This window comes from Arachis duranensis, chromosome 8, assembly GCF_000817695.3.
Source record: "Arachis duranensis cultivar V14167 chromosome 8, aradu.V14167.gnm2.J7QH, whole genome shotgun sequence".
NCBI classification, from domain to species: domain Eukaryota; kingdom Viridiplantae; phylum Streptophyta; class Magnoliopsida; order Fabales; family Fabaceae; genus Arachis; species Arachis duranensis.
In genome coordinates, this window is record NC_029779.3 from 44467058 (window position 1) to 44487542 (window position 20485).

General features: G+C 36.6%; 2 protein-coding genes across 6 annotated transcripts; both read left to right on the forward strand.

Annotated features, from left to right (window-relative positions):
* Positions 1 to 3155, forward strand: LOC107463046 (pentatricopeptide repeat-containing protein At1g06143). 5 transcript variants are annotated; one of them, XM_021129765.2, is made up of 5 exons: positions 1 to 224; positions 298 to 449; positions 572 to 758; positions 1065 to 1121; positions 1224 to 3155. In XM_021129765.2, exons 3-5 carry the CDS (start codon positions 745 to 747, stop codon positions 2896 to 2898), a joined length of 1746 nt encoding a protein of 581 aa, XP_020985424.1. In that variant the 5' UTR covers positions 1 to 224; positions 298 to 449; positions 572 to 744; the 3' UTR covers positions 2899 to 3155. The 5 variants fall into 5 exon arrangements, with proteins under 5 accessions (XP_020985424.1, XP_020985425.1, XP_052109142.1 ...); XM_021129766.2 differs by having other exon boundaries at positions 308 to 449; XM_052253182.1 differs by having other exon boundaries at positions 1 to 449.
* Positions 3156 to 4896: 1741 nt separating this feature from the next.
* LOC107463012 (DDB1- and CUL4-associated factor homolog 1) lies at positions 4897 to 13333 on the forward strand. Its single transcript, XM_016081708.3, is given in 14 exon segments — positions 4897 to 5532; positions 5729 to 5810; positions 5928 to 6044; positions 6129 to 6307; positions 6501 to 7356; positions 7447 to 7544; positions 7680 to 8103; positions 8189 to 8791; positions 8874 to 9056; positions 9192 to 9755; positions 9906 to 10016; positions 10527 to 10614; positions 10617 to 12217; positions 12552 to 13333. Coding segments are annotated over 14 exon segments (5862 nt in total). The 5' UTR covers positions 4897 to 5281; the 3' UTR covers positions 13257 to 13333.
* The last annotated feature ends 7152 nt before the right edge of the window (positions 13334 to 20485 follow it).

Below are 20485 nucleotides of genomic sequence, written 5' to 3' on the forward strand. Positions count from 1 at the left end.
TCCAAACGGATACTACGCAATTACCTTGGGCTGATATCTCTGAAGGCACCGTCCATTTCAGACCTAATTTTGATCAAAGCCATTAGCTCTTCTCGCGGCCACCGGTTCGCGCCGCTTGAGTTCCTCTGCGTCTGCCTCTCCTCGCTTCTGTCAACCAGATTCTTCTCAACGAATTGAACCAAAAATACGACTCCTGGTGTTCTTCTCATGTTCTTGATTCGCAGGTTTCGTGGTAGCCGAAAAGAAAATTAGTTTTGCATTTTATATTTCCTACGTTTTCAACTTCTAATTTTTTAGGAGGGGCCAGCATGGATAGTTGCTACCGTTGTAGCCATGGATGCTGGGAAGGATGAATGGTACTATAAATCTTGCTGGAGGTGTTCCAAGAAATGCATGGGCAAAGGAAAGTGATTTTGGTGTGAAAACTGCAAGGAAGGTGCATACATGAGGTACCTAAATTCATTATCAGTAGATTTAACCTAGATATATGCAGCAATGATTTAGATATCAGAAATGGGGCCAATATGGCAGCATGGAGATTTTTCTAAATTAGATGTGGTTTCATTGACAGATATAAGTTGAATGTATATTTGACTGATGTCATTGGCAACTTTTGCACACTTGAAGCTTTAACACATCCAAAAATGAAAACAAGGGATCAGTTTTGGGTCTTGCAATGGGGAGAGCTCCTTGTGGCTAGAAAATTGGATTCAAGAAGAGAAACAAATTATCAATTTGCATAAAATGCACAAAATTAGGTAAATTCATCAGTTTCTTTTTGCAAATGATTGATAAAAAAATATTATTTCGTACTAAACGAGGATAGAAATTGTATGTCAATTGAGTTCTCTTTGTCATGGAACTTTTTAATTGAAGTAGGAAAGGAAGCCTCTTTTCTATTTGTGCTATAGTTTGCGTTTGTTCTCCAATTAATGTTTATGTATACGGATGATGTGCTTAAAGTATACTTGCTTCTAAGATATAAAACCTACTTCAAGTATCATAGTTTTCTAAGGAGCTAATTAACCATCTCTGTGCACATGAAAATTGAAAACCAAATTAAGCATACAGGTACACTGGATCAAGATGCTTATGTTTGTGAATGTTTGCTACTCAGAGAGGTTGGATTAAGCTGAGTATACCTTTTTCTTGCCTCAATTTAAGATATCTAAAGCAATGTTGCTTAAACACTGCTCAAATCCGAAACATATTTTTCAACACAGAAATGTGCACACCCTCAAGGAGACAATTCTTGGGCAGATAAAGGGATGTGTGACAACAAAAACACTGGAATTTGTCTATGCCTCCATGATCAAGACCAATGCCAACCAAGATTGCTTCTTGATGAACCAGTTTATAAGTGCATGTTCTCTATTTTCATGCATAGATTTAGCAACTTCAGCTTTTACTTGGATGGAAAGTCCTAATGCTTGGGTTTATAATGCATTGGTCAGAGGCTGTGTTCATTGCTGTCACCCAAACCAAGCGTTACTTTATTATACACATATGTTGAGGAACAACGTCAAGCCTACCAGTTATTCGTTTTCATCTTTAGTTAAGGCCTGTACTTTGTTGATGGATTCAGTTTCAGGCAAAGCTGTTCATGCCCATGTTTGGAAACATGGATTTGATTCTCATGTGTTTGTTCAGACTACGCTCATCGAGTTTTATTCAATTTTAGCCGAGCTGCGTGACTCCATAAAGGTGTTTGATGCTATGAATGAAAGAGATGTTTTTGCTTGGACTACAATGATTTCTGCTCATGTTCGAAACGAGGACATGAATTCTGCTCGCCAGTTATTTGATGAAATGCCTGAAAAAAATATTGCTACATGGAATACCATGATTGACGGGTACACAAAATCAGGGAATGTTGAGTCTGCTGAAATCTTGTTCAAGCAAATGCCTTCTAGAGATGTTATTTCTTGGACAACCATGATGACTTGTTATACTGGAAACCAAAGGTATGGTGATGTAATAGCACTTTTTCATGACATGATCAACAATGGAATGATCCCTGATGAAGTGACTGTGACCACTATCATTTCAGCCTGTGCCCATCTAGGAGCTCTTGAATTGGGAAAGGAGGTACACCTCTATTTGATGCTGAATGGGTTTAATCTTGATGTTTACATCGGCTCTTCGCTTGTTGATATGTATGCAAAATGTGGGAACATTGATAAGTCTCTTTTGGTGTTCTACAAATTGCAAAGGAAAAACCTGTTTTGTTGGAATGCTGTGATTGATGGGCTTGCAACACATGGATATGCAGAAGAAGCATTAAGTATGTTTGGCGAAATGGTGAGGAAAGGAATCCAACCAAACGCAGTTACATTCATTAGTATCCTAACTGCTTGCACCCATGCTGGGTTCGTAAACGAGGGTCGTCGCTGGTTTATGAGCATGATGCAGGATTATTGTATTACTCCTCAGATTGGGCATTATGGATGCATGGTTGACTTGTTGAGCAAGGCAGGGTTGCTTGGGGAAGCTTTAGAGATTATTAGAACCATGACATTTGAACCTAATTCCTTTATTTGGGGTGCCTTGTTGAATGGGTGTAAGCTTCACAAGAACTTGGAGATTGCTCATATTGCAGTTCAGAATCTGATGATTCTTGAGCCGGGTAACAGCGGGCACTATAGTCTTCTTGTTAACATGTATGCTGAAGTAAATAGGTGGAATGATGTTGTGAAGATCCGGAAAACCATGAAGGATTTTGGCATAGAAAAGAAATATCCTGGGCATAGCTGGGTAGACATCGATAAGGAAATTCATCTATTTGCAGCATCTGATAAACATCATCCATTGTACGGTCAAATTCACTTGTTGCTAGCTGAACTCGAGGAGCAGTTGAGGCCAGCTAGCAATGTCTACGATATGGAGCTTTTTGTATAATGACTTAGACTCTTTAAGCAAGAGTCTTTAGGAGTTAGAAGGAATATCATTGTATCAAAGAAAGGTATAAAATGTGATGAAATTTGTACATAGCTAAACAGTTGAAGAGTAAGCCCAAAAGAATGCTTAGCTTCCTTTATGTGCTGTTAATTATTGTCTTTTGGCAGCTGATATAAGTTTGGTCTATACTAGGCTTTGAAATTGATTTTGAGAATCTATTGCATTAACGGGATTTATTATCTCAATGTATTTGATGATTGATATGTGAGTAAAGTACCAAAATTACCCACAAAGATTATGTCACTAATAAAATTACTTCTAAAAGAATGTTGCTGAGAAAACTACTTATAAAAGCCAAAGAAAAATCGTCCAGGGCTCCCAAAACGTTTGATTTATCTAACAAGCTTGCTTGTGTTAATTGTGGCCTACAAATTAAAGAGACTTTAAATTAAAGAAAGTCTCAAATTTAATAGAGTTTATAGCCCATCCACAATAGATGGGTAGAAATTAGAGAGGATATTAGCAAGTTTTATCTAATGAATACAATTATAAAAAGAAAAATCATAATTATATAAAAATAAGAAGAATAAAAGATCATATTAAAATTTCATTTAGCATTTTCTACTTTTTTTTTATTAATAAATTATGCACGAGACCCAAAAAAATGAAAATTGAAAAGGTAAACCATGCATGAAAAAATAGAGTGAATGCTGTGGTTACTAAAATAGAAATACTGATGTAAATTTTGTAATTTTAGGAAAAAATATTTAACGAAAGTTGTGATTATCACATTGGTTAACAAAAATGTTACGTATATATAAAAAGACCAGTTATCATATATTTGTGTATTAATACATATATTGTTTATCTCATTTTTAATGTGTATTTTATATTCTATCATATAATCATGTATTCTATACAGATAACTAATTTAGTAATTGACTTTTTATGTACAAATAATATAATTACATAGTTATTCTAACAAAAAGCTAAAATTTTGTTCTTCTAATTATAAGTTACTGTAATGTAACATTAAAATTTAGTAGCTAAATAGTTATAGTTTTCAATTTTTCATCTTATGATCAAATTAGTTTCTTAAAGTTAACATTAACTGGCCAATTTACAAAAATACTAATTACATTTACAATTCAAAATTAAAAAACTAGTTTAGTCAATTTAAAAACTAAAAAAATTAATTTAATTATCGCATGAAAAAATTAATAGACTAATTTAAATCTTATCTCGTATGTATGAAAAAAACCACATTTTTTTTCATTGCCCATCCCCAAAAGAACAAGCATCCACTCATTCCACTCTTAACAAAAACCCCACTCAACGTACAACACTCTCTTTTTGGGTAGAGTGATACGGGATTTCGTAACACCATAGAGAGCGCAGTTTCAGTATCAGGGTGTGGTTCAAAAACTCTTAACTCTAACTTACAACACTTTTGATCACTGATTTTGATTTTGGATCCTATGTGTTTTTGGACAAGGATTTTGGTTATCGTAATCCGAAAATTGATTTTTTCAATTTTTTTTCAATTATTGATAAAGCTTCATTTTTTATCTTACATTTATTTTAAGTGAGACAAAAAAAATATTAAATCATAAAAAATCACATTTTATCAAACAATTGAAAAAAAAAAATTGAGAGAATTCATTACTATAGAAATCTAAGAATTTGAGCAGCAAATCTAAATGTATTACGTTTTTGAGCAGCAAATAGTTATGATATGGTCCTGTAAGCAGAATATCTATTTTTTGGGAGTTTGTTTGTTTGGTCTTGTGTGTTTTGGGAACTTTGTTCAACCAAATAGTACATCAACATTATGATATGGGCTTTCAGCGTATGGGCTTCACAAGTTCAGTGGTGGACCAGTAGTTATTGGGCCTATTAGGGTAGGGTTCAGAACCGGGCGGGTTATATCGCGAAGCTTCCGACCCATCTATCATCATGCTCTTGGTGGTATCGTGCACTTTCTCACTTCCTCTATTTCCTTCTCCGTTTATACCAATTTATGCTCTTTTTTCTTTCTTTCTTTCTTCCTTGCTTCTTCTTCTTCTCCTGCTGTAACTCCCCAACAACACAAAAACCTCAATAACACAAACCACACCCTATCTCTCCCTTTATATTAACAACACCAGATCACTAATATTAATAATTATAATAATTAATCACCGAGTGGATCAAAGGGTTCCTTCGGAGCAAATAAATTTTCGCACGGGCTGGGGACATGATGAGAGCAGCAAACATGGCTCTGGAATGTGTACCTTATCACCCTAACTACTAGCTATAGATCAGGAGAGGAAAGAGCCCTCGGTTTTTCTTTTCTTTTTAATTTTTTTATTTGCACTTTTCTACACTCTTTTTGATAAACTCCATGGAGGACCAAGCGAATCAGAACCAAAGCCAAGGTCCTCCACCGCCGCAGCCTCCACCACTTCCGGCTCCGGAATCTGAACCACCGGTGGAGGAGGAGGAAGAGGATGAAGAAGACGATTCCAAGAAAGAGGAAGAGGAACTTGTCGCCAAGGTTAACAGGCTCATGGAGAAGATTATTTCTGCGCCCGATAACCCTAAGCCCGCGGTTCTCCACGCCCTGGCCTCTATCCTCGAAACGCAAGAGTCACGGTGTGTTTTGGCTTTCGCTTTTCTTTCTTTCTTTCGTTCGTTCGTTATTGTTATTGTTTAAAATTCGCGGCGGTTTTCAGTGTATTCGTTGTGTTTAGGTTTTCATAGAAAATATGAATTCAATTGTGTTTTTATTGTACCTGTATATGATCATTGATGCTAATGTGCCGTTCATGATTTATATTTTGGAATGTAGATACATGGAAGAGAATGGTTATTCTTCTTCAAGTAATGCCCGTGCTGCCCATAACATTGGGCGCCTTGGGAGCTTAATTCGGGTATTTTCACCTAAATGGTCTTTTTTTTTTAAATCTCTTTGATGGAGCTTTTAATGGAGTTAAGCTTTGATGTTAAATGCTAAAATAGAAGTTATCTGACATGACCATTGTCCACAGGAAAATGACGAGTTCTTTGAGTTGATATCTTCGAAGTTTCTGGCAGAATCGACGTACTCAACTGCCGTTCAAGCTGCCACTTGTAGACTTCTCTTATGCTGTTCACTGACTTGGATTGTAAGATTTATTTTTCATGCGTAGTCTTTTTTTTTTTTTTTTCAATGTATGTTACGCATTATGTGATGGAGTGTAAATGCGCAGTATCCTCATGTTTTTGACGAACCTGTACTGGACTGCATCAAAGAGTGGGTGCTGGATGATAATGGTAGACTATCTGCTGAAGAGCAAAATCTGAAGCATAACTCAGGGAGAAGGGATGCCTCAGATTCTGAAATGTTGAAAACCTATTCAACAGGAGTTCTTGCTGTGTGTTTGGTTAGGTATGTTACTGAATCACTAGGCAATTTCTTAGAGTTTAATCACAAAAATCTGGCTTATTTTACTGTGATGTATTATTATTATTATTATTATTATTATTATTATTATTGCGTGGATGATGCTCCTTATCTTGCTTATCCATATATGTTTAGTCTGATTTTCTTAGTTTTGCTTATTAATAATGAATGGTCTCAGCGGAGGTCAAGTTGTGGAGGATGTATTGACATCTGGATTGTCAGCTAAGCTCATGCGTTATCTCCGTCTGCGTGTGCTTGGTGAGACAAGTAGCAGCCAGAAAGAAATTACTCATGCAACAGATAGTAGGCATGCATCAGGGAATAGTTCAGTCAGAGTTAGAGATGATGGTCGTGGAAGATTTCGCCAGCTCTTGGAACCTTGTCATTTAGATGATTCACGGATGGTTGATGATAGATCTTTAGATGATGTATCTCTTGAAAGGGGTCTTGATAAAAGCATTAGTGGACAAGAAGATTCCTGGGTTGATGGCGAGCCCCCTGACTTGCTTGGCAAAAATGCTGATATCCGTGAGGCAGATGCTGATGATGAGGATAGATGGCACTGTACAGATATAAGTGATGGAAGGATGAAATACGGCGAGCATGATGACAATTTGAGAGATGATTCTTCGAGAAGGCGCACAAATCGTGGATGGGGAAGATCCAAAGGAAAAGGAAGGGTCAACGAAGGGACTGTAGAAAGTGAAGCCATTGTTTCATCACCTGGTTCTGGTAGTCGACTAGGGCAGGGACGTAGTGTCAGAGATAGGACCATGCAGAGGAATGTCGATGTTAGAAGGGTGCCTGATTCTAAAAAGAATGCTAGGACGACTTCAGATGCTTCTGTTTTGGAAAGAGGGGATAATGATGATTGCTTCAGAGACTGCCGTATTGGAAGTAGAGATATTTCTGATATTGTTCGGAAAGCAATCTGTGCTGCTGAAGCTGAAGCCAGATCTGCCAATGCACCTGATGAAGCTGTTAAAGCAGCTGGTGATGCGGCTGCTGACCTTGTTAAAACCACAGCTTCAGAGGTATGATAATATTTGGATTCAAATGCTAAAACTGTTGTAGTTTATACTTTGCATTCAAATGTTAAAATTGTTGCTTCTAATATTTTTCAGGAGTTTAAATCCACTAATGATGAAGATGCTGCTGTTTTGGCTGCTTCAAGGGCTGCATCCACTGTTGTTGATGCTGCATCTGCAGTTGAGGTTTCAAGGTATCCTACACATATTTCATTGTTTTATGTGCATGATCTCGGTGCTTACATGACAACTGCAAGGATAGTAGGATAATACTTTTAGTCATGGTAATTGCTTAATTGGTTATAATGTTCTTCTCTGGTTGGTCGCAGGAGCTCCATTAGTATCAATACTGAAACAGAGAATGTGAGTGGTACAGAACCGGAAATTGTTGAGGATGTTGAAGAGTACTTCATCCCAGATATCCAATCCCTTGCACAATTAAGGGAAAAGTATTGCATTCAGTGCCTTGAGTTACTTGGAGAATATGTAGAAGTTCTTGGCCCCGTGTTACATGAAAAGGGAGTAGATGTATGTCTTGCTCTTCTGCAGCAAAATTCCAAACATCGGGAGGCATCCAAGGTTGCTTTACTGTTGCCTGATGTCATGAAGCTGATATGTGCTTTGGCTGCTCATAGAAAATTTGCTGCACTATTTGTGGACCGTGGGGGAATGCAAAAGCTGCTAGCTGTCCCTAGAATGGCTCAAACTTACTTCGGCCTATCGTCTTGTCTATTTACCATTGGTTCCCTTCAGGTACTTACTTGTTTGATAGTCATACCTGTTGAATTATAAGCCCAATAACCGAATAACACATGTATATCAAATCTTCTAATTTCAGGGAATAATGGAAAGGGTTTGTGCTCTTCCGTCAGACGTCGTTTTTCATGTTGTTGAGTTGGCTCTCCAACTCCTGGAGTGCAACCAAGATCAAGCGCGCAAAAATGCGGCATTGTTTTTTGCCGCTGCATTTGTCTTCAGGGCAGTTCTTGATGCTTTTGATTCTCAAGATGGATTACAGAAATTACTGGGTCTTCTAAATGATGCTGCGTCGGTAAGGTCTGGAGTAAATTCTGGAGCCTTGGGCTTATCAAGTGCAGGATCTCTTCGGAATGATCGATCATCTGCAGAAGTGCTGACATCATCTGAGAAGCAGATTGCCTACCACACTTGTGTTGCTTTGCGACAATATTTCAGGGCACATCTCCTTTTATTAGTTGATTCAATTCGCCCAAACAAAAGTAACCGTAGTGCTGCTAGGAACATCCCAAGTGTAAGGGCCGCATACAAGCCACTTGATATCAGTAATGAGGCCATAGATGCAGTATTCCTACAATTACAAAAAGATCGGAAGCTTGGTCCTGCATTTGTAAGAACTCGCTGGCCAGCTGTGGAGAAATTCTTGGCTTATAGTGGCCATATTACTATGTTGGAATTGTGTCAGGTATGATACCTTCAGTTTGTGCATCAATGGATATTGTAATTATTGTAGTTTATCTATTTATTGTTCATTTGGTTGTTTGTAGGCCCCACCTGTGGAACGATATCTGCATGATTTGCTCCAGTATGCATTGGGTGTTCTGCATATTGTGACTTTGGTACCTAGCAGTCGTAAGATGATTGTAAATGCAACACTAAGCAATAATCGTGTTGGTATAGCAGTGATTTTGGATGCTGCAAATATTGTTAGTAGTCATGTGGATCCGGAGGTAAGTGTCTTACGGTAGCAACTTTAGTGTTTAGTACCCTAATTTTTTGTATAGGAAGTTGTTAGACATTTTTTTGTGCCTGTTCCTCTAGTATATGATATCTCATTTTCCTCAGCATATGCTTCTGCATTTCAGATCATCCAGCCAGCATTAAATGTTTTGGTCAACCTCGTTTGCCCCCCACCTTCAATCAGCAATAAACCTGCTTTGGCTTCACAAAGTCAACAGTCTGCTTCTGCCCAGACCTCAAATGCTCCACCCTTGGAGAGTAGAGACAGGACTGCTGAACGTAATAACCCGGATCGAGTGGCTGCTGTTACCAATCAGATTGATCCTAGAGAAAGGAATGGGGAATCCAGTGCTGTAGATCGAACGACAACGATATCTAGTTCACAAACACTGAATAACACTCCACAAACTCCTGGTTCTGCAACAACCTCAGGATTAGTTGGCGACCGGAGAATCACTCTGGGTGCTGGAGCAGGTTGTGCTGGCCTAGCTGCACAACTAGAACAAGGATATCGTCAAGCAAGAGAAGCTGTTCGTTCTAATAATGGTATAAAGGTTCTTTTGCATCTCCTCCAACCTCGCATATATTCACCACCTGCTGCTCTAGATTGCCTTCGTGCTCTAGCATGTCGAGTCCTACTTGGATTAGCTAGAGATGATACAATTGCACACATATTGACGAAGCTTCAGGTGAGAAACAATCACTGATTTTATTGCCCTTGATAATTCCGCTTAACTTCTACTTGCGAATCTGTTAAATTCTATTGTTATGATGCTTTTAGAAATTTGAAACAAAATATTGTGGAAATTCAAAATCCAAATTTGGTGGCTGTGTCCTAGGTTGGGAAAAAGCTTTCAGAGCTAATTCGCGATTCGGGCAGCCAGACAACTGGAACAGAGCAGGGCAGGTGGCAAGCTGAACTTTCCCAGGCTGCAATTGAGTTGATTGGGGTGAGTGTCTCCACTTTTTTGTTCAGGAGCTAAGTTGTGTTTGCTTCAATGTTTTTCTTGTGCAATTGTTTTCATAAACAAGTTTTCTCTCTTTTTTTTCTTTTTTCAGTTTGTCTTTTTGCTGCAACTAATCCGATTGTTTACCCCTTTTTTACTTTTTTGGTATTGGGTTTTGATTGTTGTCAAGGAAAGTGTGTGTGAATTTGCTTTTCTATTTGTGGTCTTGCAAGATATTTGAACCCTGCTGCTAGCCAGTCAGCTAGTCTCAGTTTTGAAATTTTAAACTCTTACTGCAAACTTGCCATAAATTAAGAAAGCTTATTGTGTCAACGTCTTTATCAGTTATCACACATTTTAGGCGAAAAAAACTCAGTAGGTTATAGACATCCTAGGTTTTATGGGCATTAGAATTCAGAACTCATGCTTAGCAAAGATATATCCATATATATATCTTCACTTCTAAGAGACTGGAACTGAAATACTGACATTTATATTGAAATTTATTTGTAGATTGTGACTAATTCAGGGCGTGCAAGTACATTAGCTGCTACTGATGCAGCTACTCCTACCTTGAGGCGGTGTCCCTTTCTGACCCTTCTGATGTCACTGTTATGTTTTTCTTATGCAGGGAACTTTTGCTCCTAATTCATGAACACCTGCAGGCATCTGGATTGTCACAAGCTGCTTCTACGTTGCTTAAAGAGGCTCAATTGACTCCCTTACCATCGTTGGCTGCTCCATCTTCTCTTGCACAACAGCCAACCACACCAGAAGTTTCCTCAACATCAATTCAGTGGCCATCTGGCCGGGCCCCTTCTGGATTTCTCAGTAATAAATTAAAAGCTAATGGAAGGGATGAGGATGTCAGCTTGAAAATTGATTCTTTCTCTGCAAAGAAAAAATCATTGACCTTTTCATCATCTTTTGGTTCACATTCAAAACGTCACCTTGCTGATTCACAGCAGCCCCCATCCAGAAAATGGTTAAGTACTGGGAAGGAATCTTCAGATACTAGTATTCTAGAGATGGCATCTGAATCTTCAGGGAAACATAACATTGATACTGGATCTCACTGTAAGACTCCAATGAACATGCCAACAAAGCGCAAGCTTTCTGATTTAAAGGATATAGGAATGTTCTCATCATCTGCCAAGCGGTTAAATGTTGGGGACCAAGGACTTCGCTCTCCTATTTTTTCAAGTTCAATACGGAAAACTACTCAGCATGCTGATTTTGCCGGGCTTTCTACTCCAATTTCTAACCTAAGAAGTACAGCTGACAATGGGGATGAGAACCAATATAGTATTTCAAACCCAAGTCAGATGACGCCATCCTCCCAAGTGTTAAATGATCTTCAGCCCAACAACCCAGAACGAGTAACCCTTGATTCTCTAGTGGTTCAATATTTAAAGCATCAGCATCGCCAATGCCCAGCTCCTATTACGACTCTTCCTCCACTCTCTCTTCTTCATCCTCATGTTTGTCCCGAGCCAAAGCGAAGCTTAGACGCTCCTTCTAATGTGACTGCTCGGCTTGGTACACGTGAATTTAAACTTGCATATGGAGGAGTGCATGGGAATCGCAAGGATAGGCAATTTGTTTACAGCAGGTTTAGGCCATGGCGCACTTGTAGAGATGATGCTGGTGCCTTGTTAACATGCATTACCTTCCTTGAGGACTCTTCTCATATTGCTGTTGGGAGCCACAATGGGGAGCTAAAATTGTTCGACTCTAACAACAACAATGTGGTGGAGAGCTACACTGGTCACCAGTCTCCTTTGACGCTTGTTCAGTCTTTTGTTTCTGGTGAGACCCAGCTGTTGCTTTCATCAAGCTCCCAAGATGTTAGGCTGTGGGATGCAGCATCAATTTTGACTGGTCCTACCCATTCATTTGATGGGTGCAAGGCTGCCAGGTTTAGCAATTCTGGGAATGTCTTTGCAGCCTTGTCAACTGAATCTACACGGCGGGAAATCCTCCTGTATGATATCCAAACTTGTCAGCTAGAGTCGAAGTTGACAGATACATTTGCAACTTCTACTGGGCGTGGTCATGTGTATTCTTTAATCCACTTTAGCCCCTCTGACTCGATGCTGCTTTGGAATGGTGTCTTGTGGGATCGGCGGGTTTCTGGGCCTGTTCATCGTTTTGATCAGTTCACAGACTATGGAGGTGGAGGCTTTCATCCTGCTGGTAATGAGGTATGTAATTTTTTATCCATCTTAAGCTAAAGTCTTAATTTTGTTGGAAGATTATCTGAAGATGACTAAAAGTGGTAAGATAGCTATATAGAAGGTATATGTAATCTCTATGGAAGGGATGAATTGATAAAGGATTAAAACTCAACTTCTAATGTGCATCCATAATGTATAGATTGTGGGGGTGGTTTGCCCAATTTTTAGATGGTTGAGCTCAACACCAAGAAATGATTCTGTAGTTTGTTATTATTATTATTTGTTAAATTTACTTATATTTTATTATTTCTTCAAGTGTGTTTATGACCTTTCATTTGTTGGGGAAAAAATGTTTAACCAGGTAATTATAAACTCAGAAGTCTGGGATCTGCGCAAGTTCAGGCTATTACGTAGTGTTCCTTCATTAGATCAAACATCAATAACATTCAATGCACGTGGTGATGTAATGTATGCAATCTTGAGGAGAAATCTTGAAGATGTGATGTCAGCAGTCCACACACGTCGTGTCAAGCATCCTCTTTTTGCTGCATTCCGAACAGTTGATGCAATTAATTATTCTGACATAGCTACTATACCTGTGGATCGCTGTGTCCTTGATTTTGCAACTGAGTCAACAGATTCGTTTGTTGGATTGATTACTATGGATGATCAAGATGAGATGTATGCATCAGCTAGAGTTTATGAAATTGGTCGCCGGAGACCAACTGATGATGATTCTGATCCTGATGATGCAGAAAGTGAGGAGGAAGATGAGGATGACGATGATGATGATGGTGATGTAGATCCACTATTAGGCCCTGGTTTCCGTGGTGAGAGCGATAGTGATCCTGATGACATGAGCAATGATGAAGATGATGATAGTATAAGTGAACTTGATGATGATGAAGATGGTGACTTTATGTTGGATGATGTCGAGTTCGACGGAGGACCTGGGATATTGGAGATTTTGACGGAGGGGGAAGAGGAGGATGATGAAGATAGTGAAGTACTCGAATCCTTAAGTAGCGATGAAGAGGATTATGTGGGTAATGGCTTTGGTTATTAACTGTTAATCAAAGAGGCTGTAATTATTATTTCTTTCTTTTCATTATATTCATTTTTGGCCGAAAGGTTTTTCTTTTTATAATTTTTGCCTCAATTTTTCTGAGATCTCTTTCAAATGATGTCTCCTTCGAACTGATCACTATAGTTATTATTATAACAGAAAGGTCGAGAAGCGTAATTGTACATGTTTCAAAACCACATTTTTTTCCCCTTAAGAACAACGTGGCATCTTTCTTTAGTCCTAATGTTTGAGACAGACATGTCCACCTTCCCGGAAGCATGTAATATTGAGAGGGAGAAAAATAAGGTATAGTACTTCATAATACTAAATTAGGAAAAGGAGTCGGAAATTCAGATATCAGTTCCTCTCTTCCTCTACTAAAATAAAGGGTTATAATCATGTTATGTGGATAGGAAATTCTAGCAGGAAAAGAATTTCTCCTAACAGTCATTTGCTTGGAGTGCTGGTTATAGTGTAACGGTTCTAACCTCTTTTATTTTTATATAAAAGATGTTAAGAGTCATCTGAATTTATAATTTTTTTGTTATTATTTAGTCATTAGTTTTATTTTTTAATTTAATTTTTTTAGTCTAATAATTTAACAACATATTTGTTCATATCCTAGTACAAAAAATATAACAAGGTCTAAAAGGAATAAAAGCCTATCCAACAGATATGGCCTCATTCACTCTTTACCCGAGGTCTAAAAGGAATAAAAGCCTATCCAACAAATATGGTCTCATTCACTCTTTACCCGAAGGCGACAACTGCAATTCAACTATATTTATTTAAATAAGTAATTAACTTTTAAGATATTTATTATCAATTTAGGAGGGAAATCTAAACAATTTTTTTATAAGAGGGAAAAATGGTTATCTTTTCTACTATAAATACAATGGCACACTTAGGTATATTGAGAATTCAATCGACAAAAAATTTGCTTCAAACTCTTGCTAACTTAAGCATTGGAGTTTCTTTCTCCTACCTTCTCACGAGAAACTCGGACGACGGCACTTCGGCATCAGCAAAGTCAGACACTGTTTTAAAAAGAGTCTGGACTTCTCATATTTTTAACATTAATAGCTAATTGATGATCAAAATAATAAATTTTAATAGTCTTTTAACAATTTTTTTAATTGGTTGATTTTCACTATAATTAGAAACTTTTGAGTTCCTTTTTAGTTTTCACTTGTTAAGAAAATAATTAATTTTTGTCGGAAGGATAAAAATATATACAACATAACCAGTGAAACTTTAAAATAAGAAGGTTGGTAAAGTAAAAAATAAAAGTTTAATTATAATTAAAAATAATGTAAAATGCTAGGTAATTAATATTAGAGATTAAGTAAATTTTTTTATATTTTATTATATTTATATAATTACTAGTACATATAATAGTTACAATTTTATCTTTCCGTTAAAACTGAATTTTTCTAATACAAAATCTCCGTTCAAATCCAATGCTTATGTTTACAAAAAATGCTTAGTTAAATAATAAATTTGGGCTAATCAGGAAAGGGGTCAGTGAAACAACCAACAAGCAACTCGAGACGTAAAATATCAAAATACTTAAACAAACAGAGACTTACATCCCAATTAATTATAGTTCAAATGGTATATTTTTTTATATTTATTTAATTTTTTTATCTTTGATAAAAAATAGAGACTCATGTGAAAGGAAAATGACTTTAAATAAGTTTTTTTTTTCTTTATATGGTAAATTTATTTGGAAAAGATAAAGAGATAATAAGTTCTTATTTATTGTAAAATAAATAAATAAATAAATAAGGAAGATGTAACAAATATAAAAGTATAAATAAAAACACTAATAGTTACCAATACTATTATACTACTATAAAGATAATATATTAGTAGTTTATAAAAAAAGAAAGTAAAGAAATACTTTGTATAAGAAGGAAAGAGAGAGGAAGTATTTGCTTTATTGCTTGTGTCTTGTGTGTGTAAAAAGTATCTGACGATGTTTGGTATTTATACATGTAAAGTGATGCTATTTTCAACCTTTGTTTATTACTTTTTGTATTGTAAATAGATTCATTCAATCTTGAGAATGAAATCTACCGTGGTCATCCATCTTTATCACAACACTCCCCCTTAGATGACCATTTAGGATTATTGCCTCGTTAAAACTTTACTAAAGAAAAACCCAGTAGGAAAAAACCTTAGTGAAAGAAAAGAGTACAATATCCTTTGTGATGGGGACTGCCTCATTAAAAACCTTGTCAAGAAAAAACCCAATGGGAGAAAACCTGACCAAGGAAAAAAGAGTACAGTCTCCCCCTCTTGTCGACATCATTTAATGTCTCGAAATCGGCGCATCCCAATCTCATGTACCAATCTTTCAAAGGAGAATTTTGGGAGTGACTTTGTGAATAAATCTGCCAAATTGTCACTTGAGCGGATCTGTTGGCTGTTGCACATCAATTGTCCCTTGATTTTGAAGATCATGAGTGAAGAAGAATTTGGGAGAGATATGCTTTGTTCTATCACTTTTGATATATCCGCCTTTAAGTTGAGCAATGCATGTTTTATTATCTTCAAACAGGACAATTGGAGCTATCTTATGATCAATTAGTCCACATGATGACAGGATATATTGGATCAAACTCCTGAGCCAAAAACACTCGCGACTTGCTTCATGAATCGCTAGTATTTCAGCATGATTAGAGGAGGTTACTGCTATCGTCTGTTTCGTGGGTCTCCATGATATAGCTGTACCACCATATGTGAACAAGTATCCTATTTGAGATCTCCCTTTGTGTGGATCAGACAAGTATCCGGCATCTGCATAGCCAACTAGTTGTGACTTGGATCTGTAGGGATAAAACAATCCCATATCAACCGTTCCATAAAGATATCGAAAGATTTGCTTGATTCCACTCCAATGTCTTCTGGTTAGAGAGGAACTATACCTTGCTAGTAAATTCACTGCGAATGATATGTCAGGTTGCGTATTATTAGCAAGATACATTAGCGCTCCAATGGCACTAAGATATGGTACTTCAAGACCAAGAATATCTTCATTCTCTTCTTTAGGACGGCATTGATCCTTCTCCACATCCAAAGATCTTACGAACATTGGGATACTTAATAGATGTGACTTATCTATATAAAATCTCTTCAAGATCCTTTCTGTGTATGTTGTTTGATGAATAAAGATCCCATTTTTTATATGCTCGATCTGCAGGCCGAGACAAAATTTAGTCCTTCCAAGATCTTTCATTTCAAACTCTTCTTTTAGAGTTTTTATAATTGTTGGAATTTCTTCAGGAGTTCTAATGATATTTAAATCATCAACCTACACGGCAATTATAATAAATCCAGATGCAGTTTTCTTTATGAAAACACACGGGCATATATCATCATTCTTGAAACCGTTTTTAGCCAGATACTCAGTAAGACGATTATACCACATTCGTCCATATTGCTTTAGACCATATAAAGATCTTTGCAATTTGACTGAGTATAACCCTTGCGAATATTCATTGTATGGTTTAGATATCTTTAGTCCTTCAGGGACTTTCATATAGATATCACGATCTAATGAGCCGTATAAGTAGGCTATTACCACATCCATTAAATGTATATGCAATTTATGATATGCAGATAAACTGACCAAATAACGCAATGTTATCCCATCCACTACAGGGGAATACGTTTCTTCATAATCTATACTGGGCCTTTGTGAAAAACCTTGTACCACAAGTCGGGCTTTGTAGCGCACAACTTCATTTTTCTCATTTCGTTTTCTCACAAATACCCATCGGTGTCTAACAGGTTTTACATCTGCAGGTGTACGGACTACAGGTCCAAATATTTCACGTTTTGCAAGTGAGTCTAACTCAGCATTCATGACTTCTTTTCATTTTGGCCAATCATCCCTTTGTCGACATTCTTCGACTGATCTTGGCTCAAGATCCTTACTTTCATGTATGATATTTAATGCCACATTATATGCAAATATTTCATTGACAATTGTCTTATTTCGGTCCCCTTTTTCTCCTGTAAAGACATAATTTATCGAGATCTCGTCATTTTCACAATTTTCAGGTACCTAAACGTCTTCTGGCGTTAAAACTATATCAGAATTTTGGACAACTGCAAGTGTCTCTACTATGTCTTTTTCAACAGGAATATTATTTACCTCTTTTCTCTTTCGAATATTTTTGTCTTTGGAACCGACAGGCCTGGCACGCTTCTGGCGTGTATTTGCTTCGGTGGTAATTTGTCCAACTGGGACATCAATTTGAATTGGGGCATTTTCCGCTGGTATATAAGATTTAGTTATCCTCTTTGTATCGAAAAATGCATCAAGCAATTGATTTGCTATTCTTTGCAAATGTATAATCTTTTGAACTTCTAGTTCACATTTCCCTGATCGAGGATCTAAATGCATCAACGATGACACATTCCAATTAAGTTCCTTTTCAGGAAGCTTATTCTCTCCCCCTAATGTTGAAAATTTTGATTCATCAAAATGACAATCCGCAAACTTGGCTTTAAATACATCTCCAGTTGGTATCTAAAGATACCTCACTATAGAGGGAGAATCGTATCCAACATATATTCTCAATTTTCTTTGGGGTCCCATTTTGGTGCGATTAGGTGGTGCAATAGGAACATATATCGCACACCCAAATATTCTTAAATGTGAAACATTTGGCTGCTGGCCAAAAGCTAATTGCATAGAAGAGAACTGATGATAACTTGTTGGCCTCAAACGAATAAGTGCTGCGGCATGTAAAACAGCATGCCCCCAAACCAAGGTTGGGAGATTTGTTTTCATAAGTAAGGATTTAGCAATTAATTGGAGGCGTTTAATAAGTGATTCTGCTAACCCATTTTGTGTGTGAACATAAGCTACTGGATGTTCAACACTTATTCCATTAGCCATATAATAAGCATCAAAAGCATGGGAAGTAAATTCACCAGCATTATCAAGACGAATTGCTTTGATTGGATTTCCTGAAAATTGTGCTTTTAATCGAATAATTTGAGCCAGTAACCTCGCAAATGCCAGGTTACGAGAGGATAATAAGCACACATGTGACCATTTCGAAGATGTGTCTATCAGGACCATAAAATATCTAAAAGATCCACATGGTAGATGAATAGGTCCACATATATCACCTTGAATCCTTTCTAGGAATTAGGACTCAAACCCAATCTTTACTAGTGATGACCTTAAAATTAACTTTCCCTGAGAACATGCAGCACAACAAAATTCACTAGTTTTAAGAATCCTCTAGTTCTTTAGTGAATGTTCATAGGAGTTTTCAATAATTCTCCTCATCATGGTTGTTCCCGGATGACCCAATCGGTCGTGCCAAGTTATGAATTCATTTGGGCTAGTAAACTTCTGGTTTACAGTAGCATGTGATTCAATTGCACTAATCTTAGTATAATACAACCCATATGAAAGATAGGGTAATTTTTTTAATATAACTTTCTTATTTGAATCAAGAGTTGTGATACATAAGTACTCGTGATTTTCCTCATTCATAGTCTCAATATGATATCCATTTCGGCGAATATCTTTAAAGCTCAACAAGTTTCTTCGAGACTTGGTAGACAACAGTGCATTATTTATTATGAATTTTTGTTCCTCCGGGAAACAAAATTATAGCTCTTCCGGAGCCTTCAATCACATTGCCTGAGACAATAATAGTATTAACACATTCTTCTTTTGGCACCAGATGGGTAAAATATATATCACTTTTGAGAATAGTGTGCGAACTTGCACTATCCGCAAGGCATACATCTTCATTATATATCCTTGTCATTCTCTTCAAAGACAAATAATAATAAAATGAGTAGTATACACAGTTAAATTGAATACTTGATCAGAATTATTTTTTCTAAAAAATACTGTACATAAAAATAATGTCATATACTAAAATTTTATTTTAAAACATGACACATTTAATAATTTCAAAATTCATAAACATTAATATTTCATTTTTTATATACATCATATTTGAAACTTAAATACATAGAAAATAAAACTTAACAATAAGTTCTTTACATTATTTATTTACATGAATGCTTAACAATCTCACATATTAAACTATTCCATCATTGATCAAATGACCAATATTTTCTTCAGGATCCTCAAAGAAATCAGATACAGCATAATGAGTGGTGGAATTTTCAGCATCATTTGAAACGAAATTCAACTCTTTTCCCTTGTCGTCCTTTTTCAAAGATGCCTGGTAAAGATCGACTAGGTGCCTTGGGGTACGACAGGTACGTGACCAATGGCCCTTTCCACCACAACGGAAACACTTATCCTCTGTTGATTTATTCTGTCCGATATTTCTTTCTTTATCCCACTTCTGGTGAGATCCTCTCTTTTTAATATAATTCCTTTTTCTTCCATAATTTTTCTTGTTATTAAAACCTTGTCATTTACCTATTCTGGGGTAATTTGCCACATTTACTTCAGGAAATGGGGTGGCGCCAGCAGGACGCGCTTTGTGATTCTTTAAAAACAACTCATTGTTACGTTCAGCAACAAGAAGGCAAGAAATTAACTCAGAATATTTTTTAAACCATTTTTCTCGATACTGCTACTGCAGGAGCACATTCGAGACATAGAAAGTTGAGAAAGTTTTTTCCAACATATCATGATCAGTCTTTTCCCCACATAATTTCATTCGTGAGGTGATTCGAAACATTGCAGAATTATATTCATTTATGGATTTAAAATCCTGCAGACGCAAGTGCGTTCACTCATATCGGACTTGAGGAAGTATCACCGTTTTTTTATGATTATACCTTTCTTCAACGTCTTTCCAAAGATCTGCAGGATCTTTTAATGTGAGATATTCATTTTTCAATCCTTCGTCAAGATGACGACGAAGAAAAATCATGACTTTGGCTTTATCCTTCTGAAATGCATTATTTTCAGCCTTAATGGTATCTCCAAGATCCATTGAATCAAGATGGATTTCAGCATCTAATATCCATGATAAATAATTGTTTCCAGATATATCAAGAGCATTGAATTTAAGATGAGAGAGTTTCGACATAATGAAAATTTGTTACCTGAGTCTTCCTAAAAATTTGATTAGAGTGTCGTGCTGATAACGTGTTGTAAAATAACTAAATAAATAAATAAGAAAGAGGTAACAAAATATAAAAGTATAAATAAAAACACAATTATTAATAGTTACCAATACTATTATACTACTATAAAGATAATATATTAA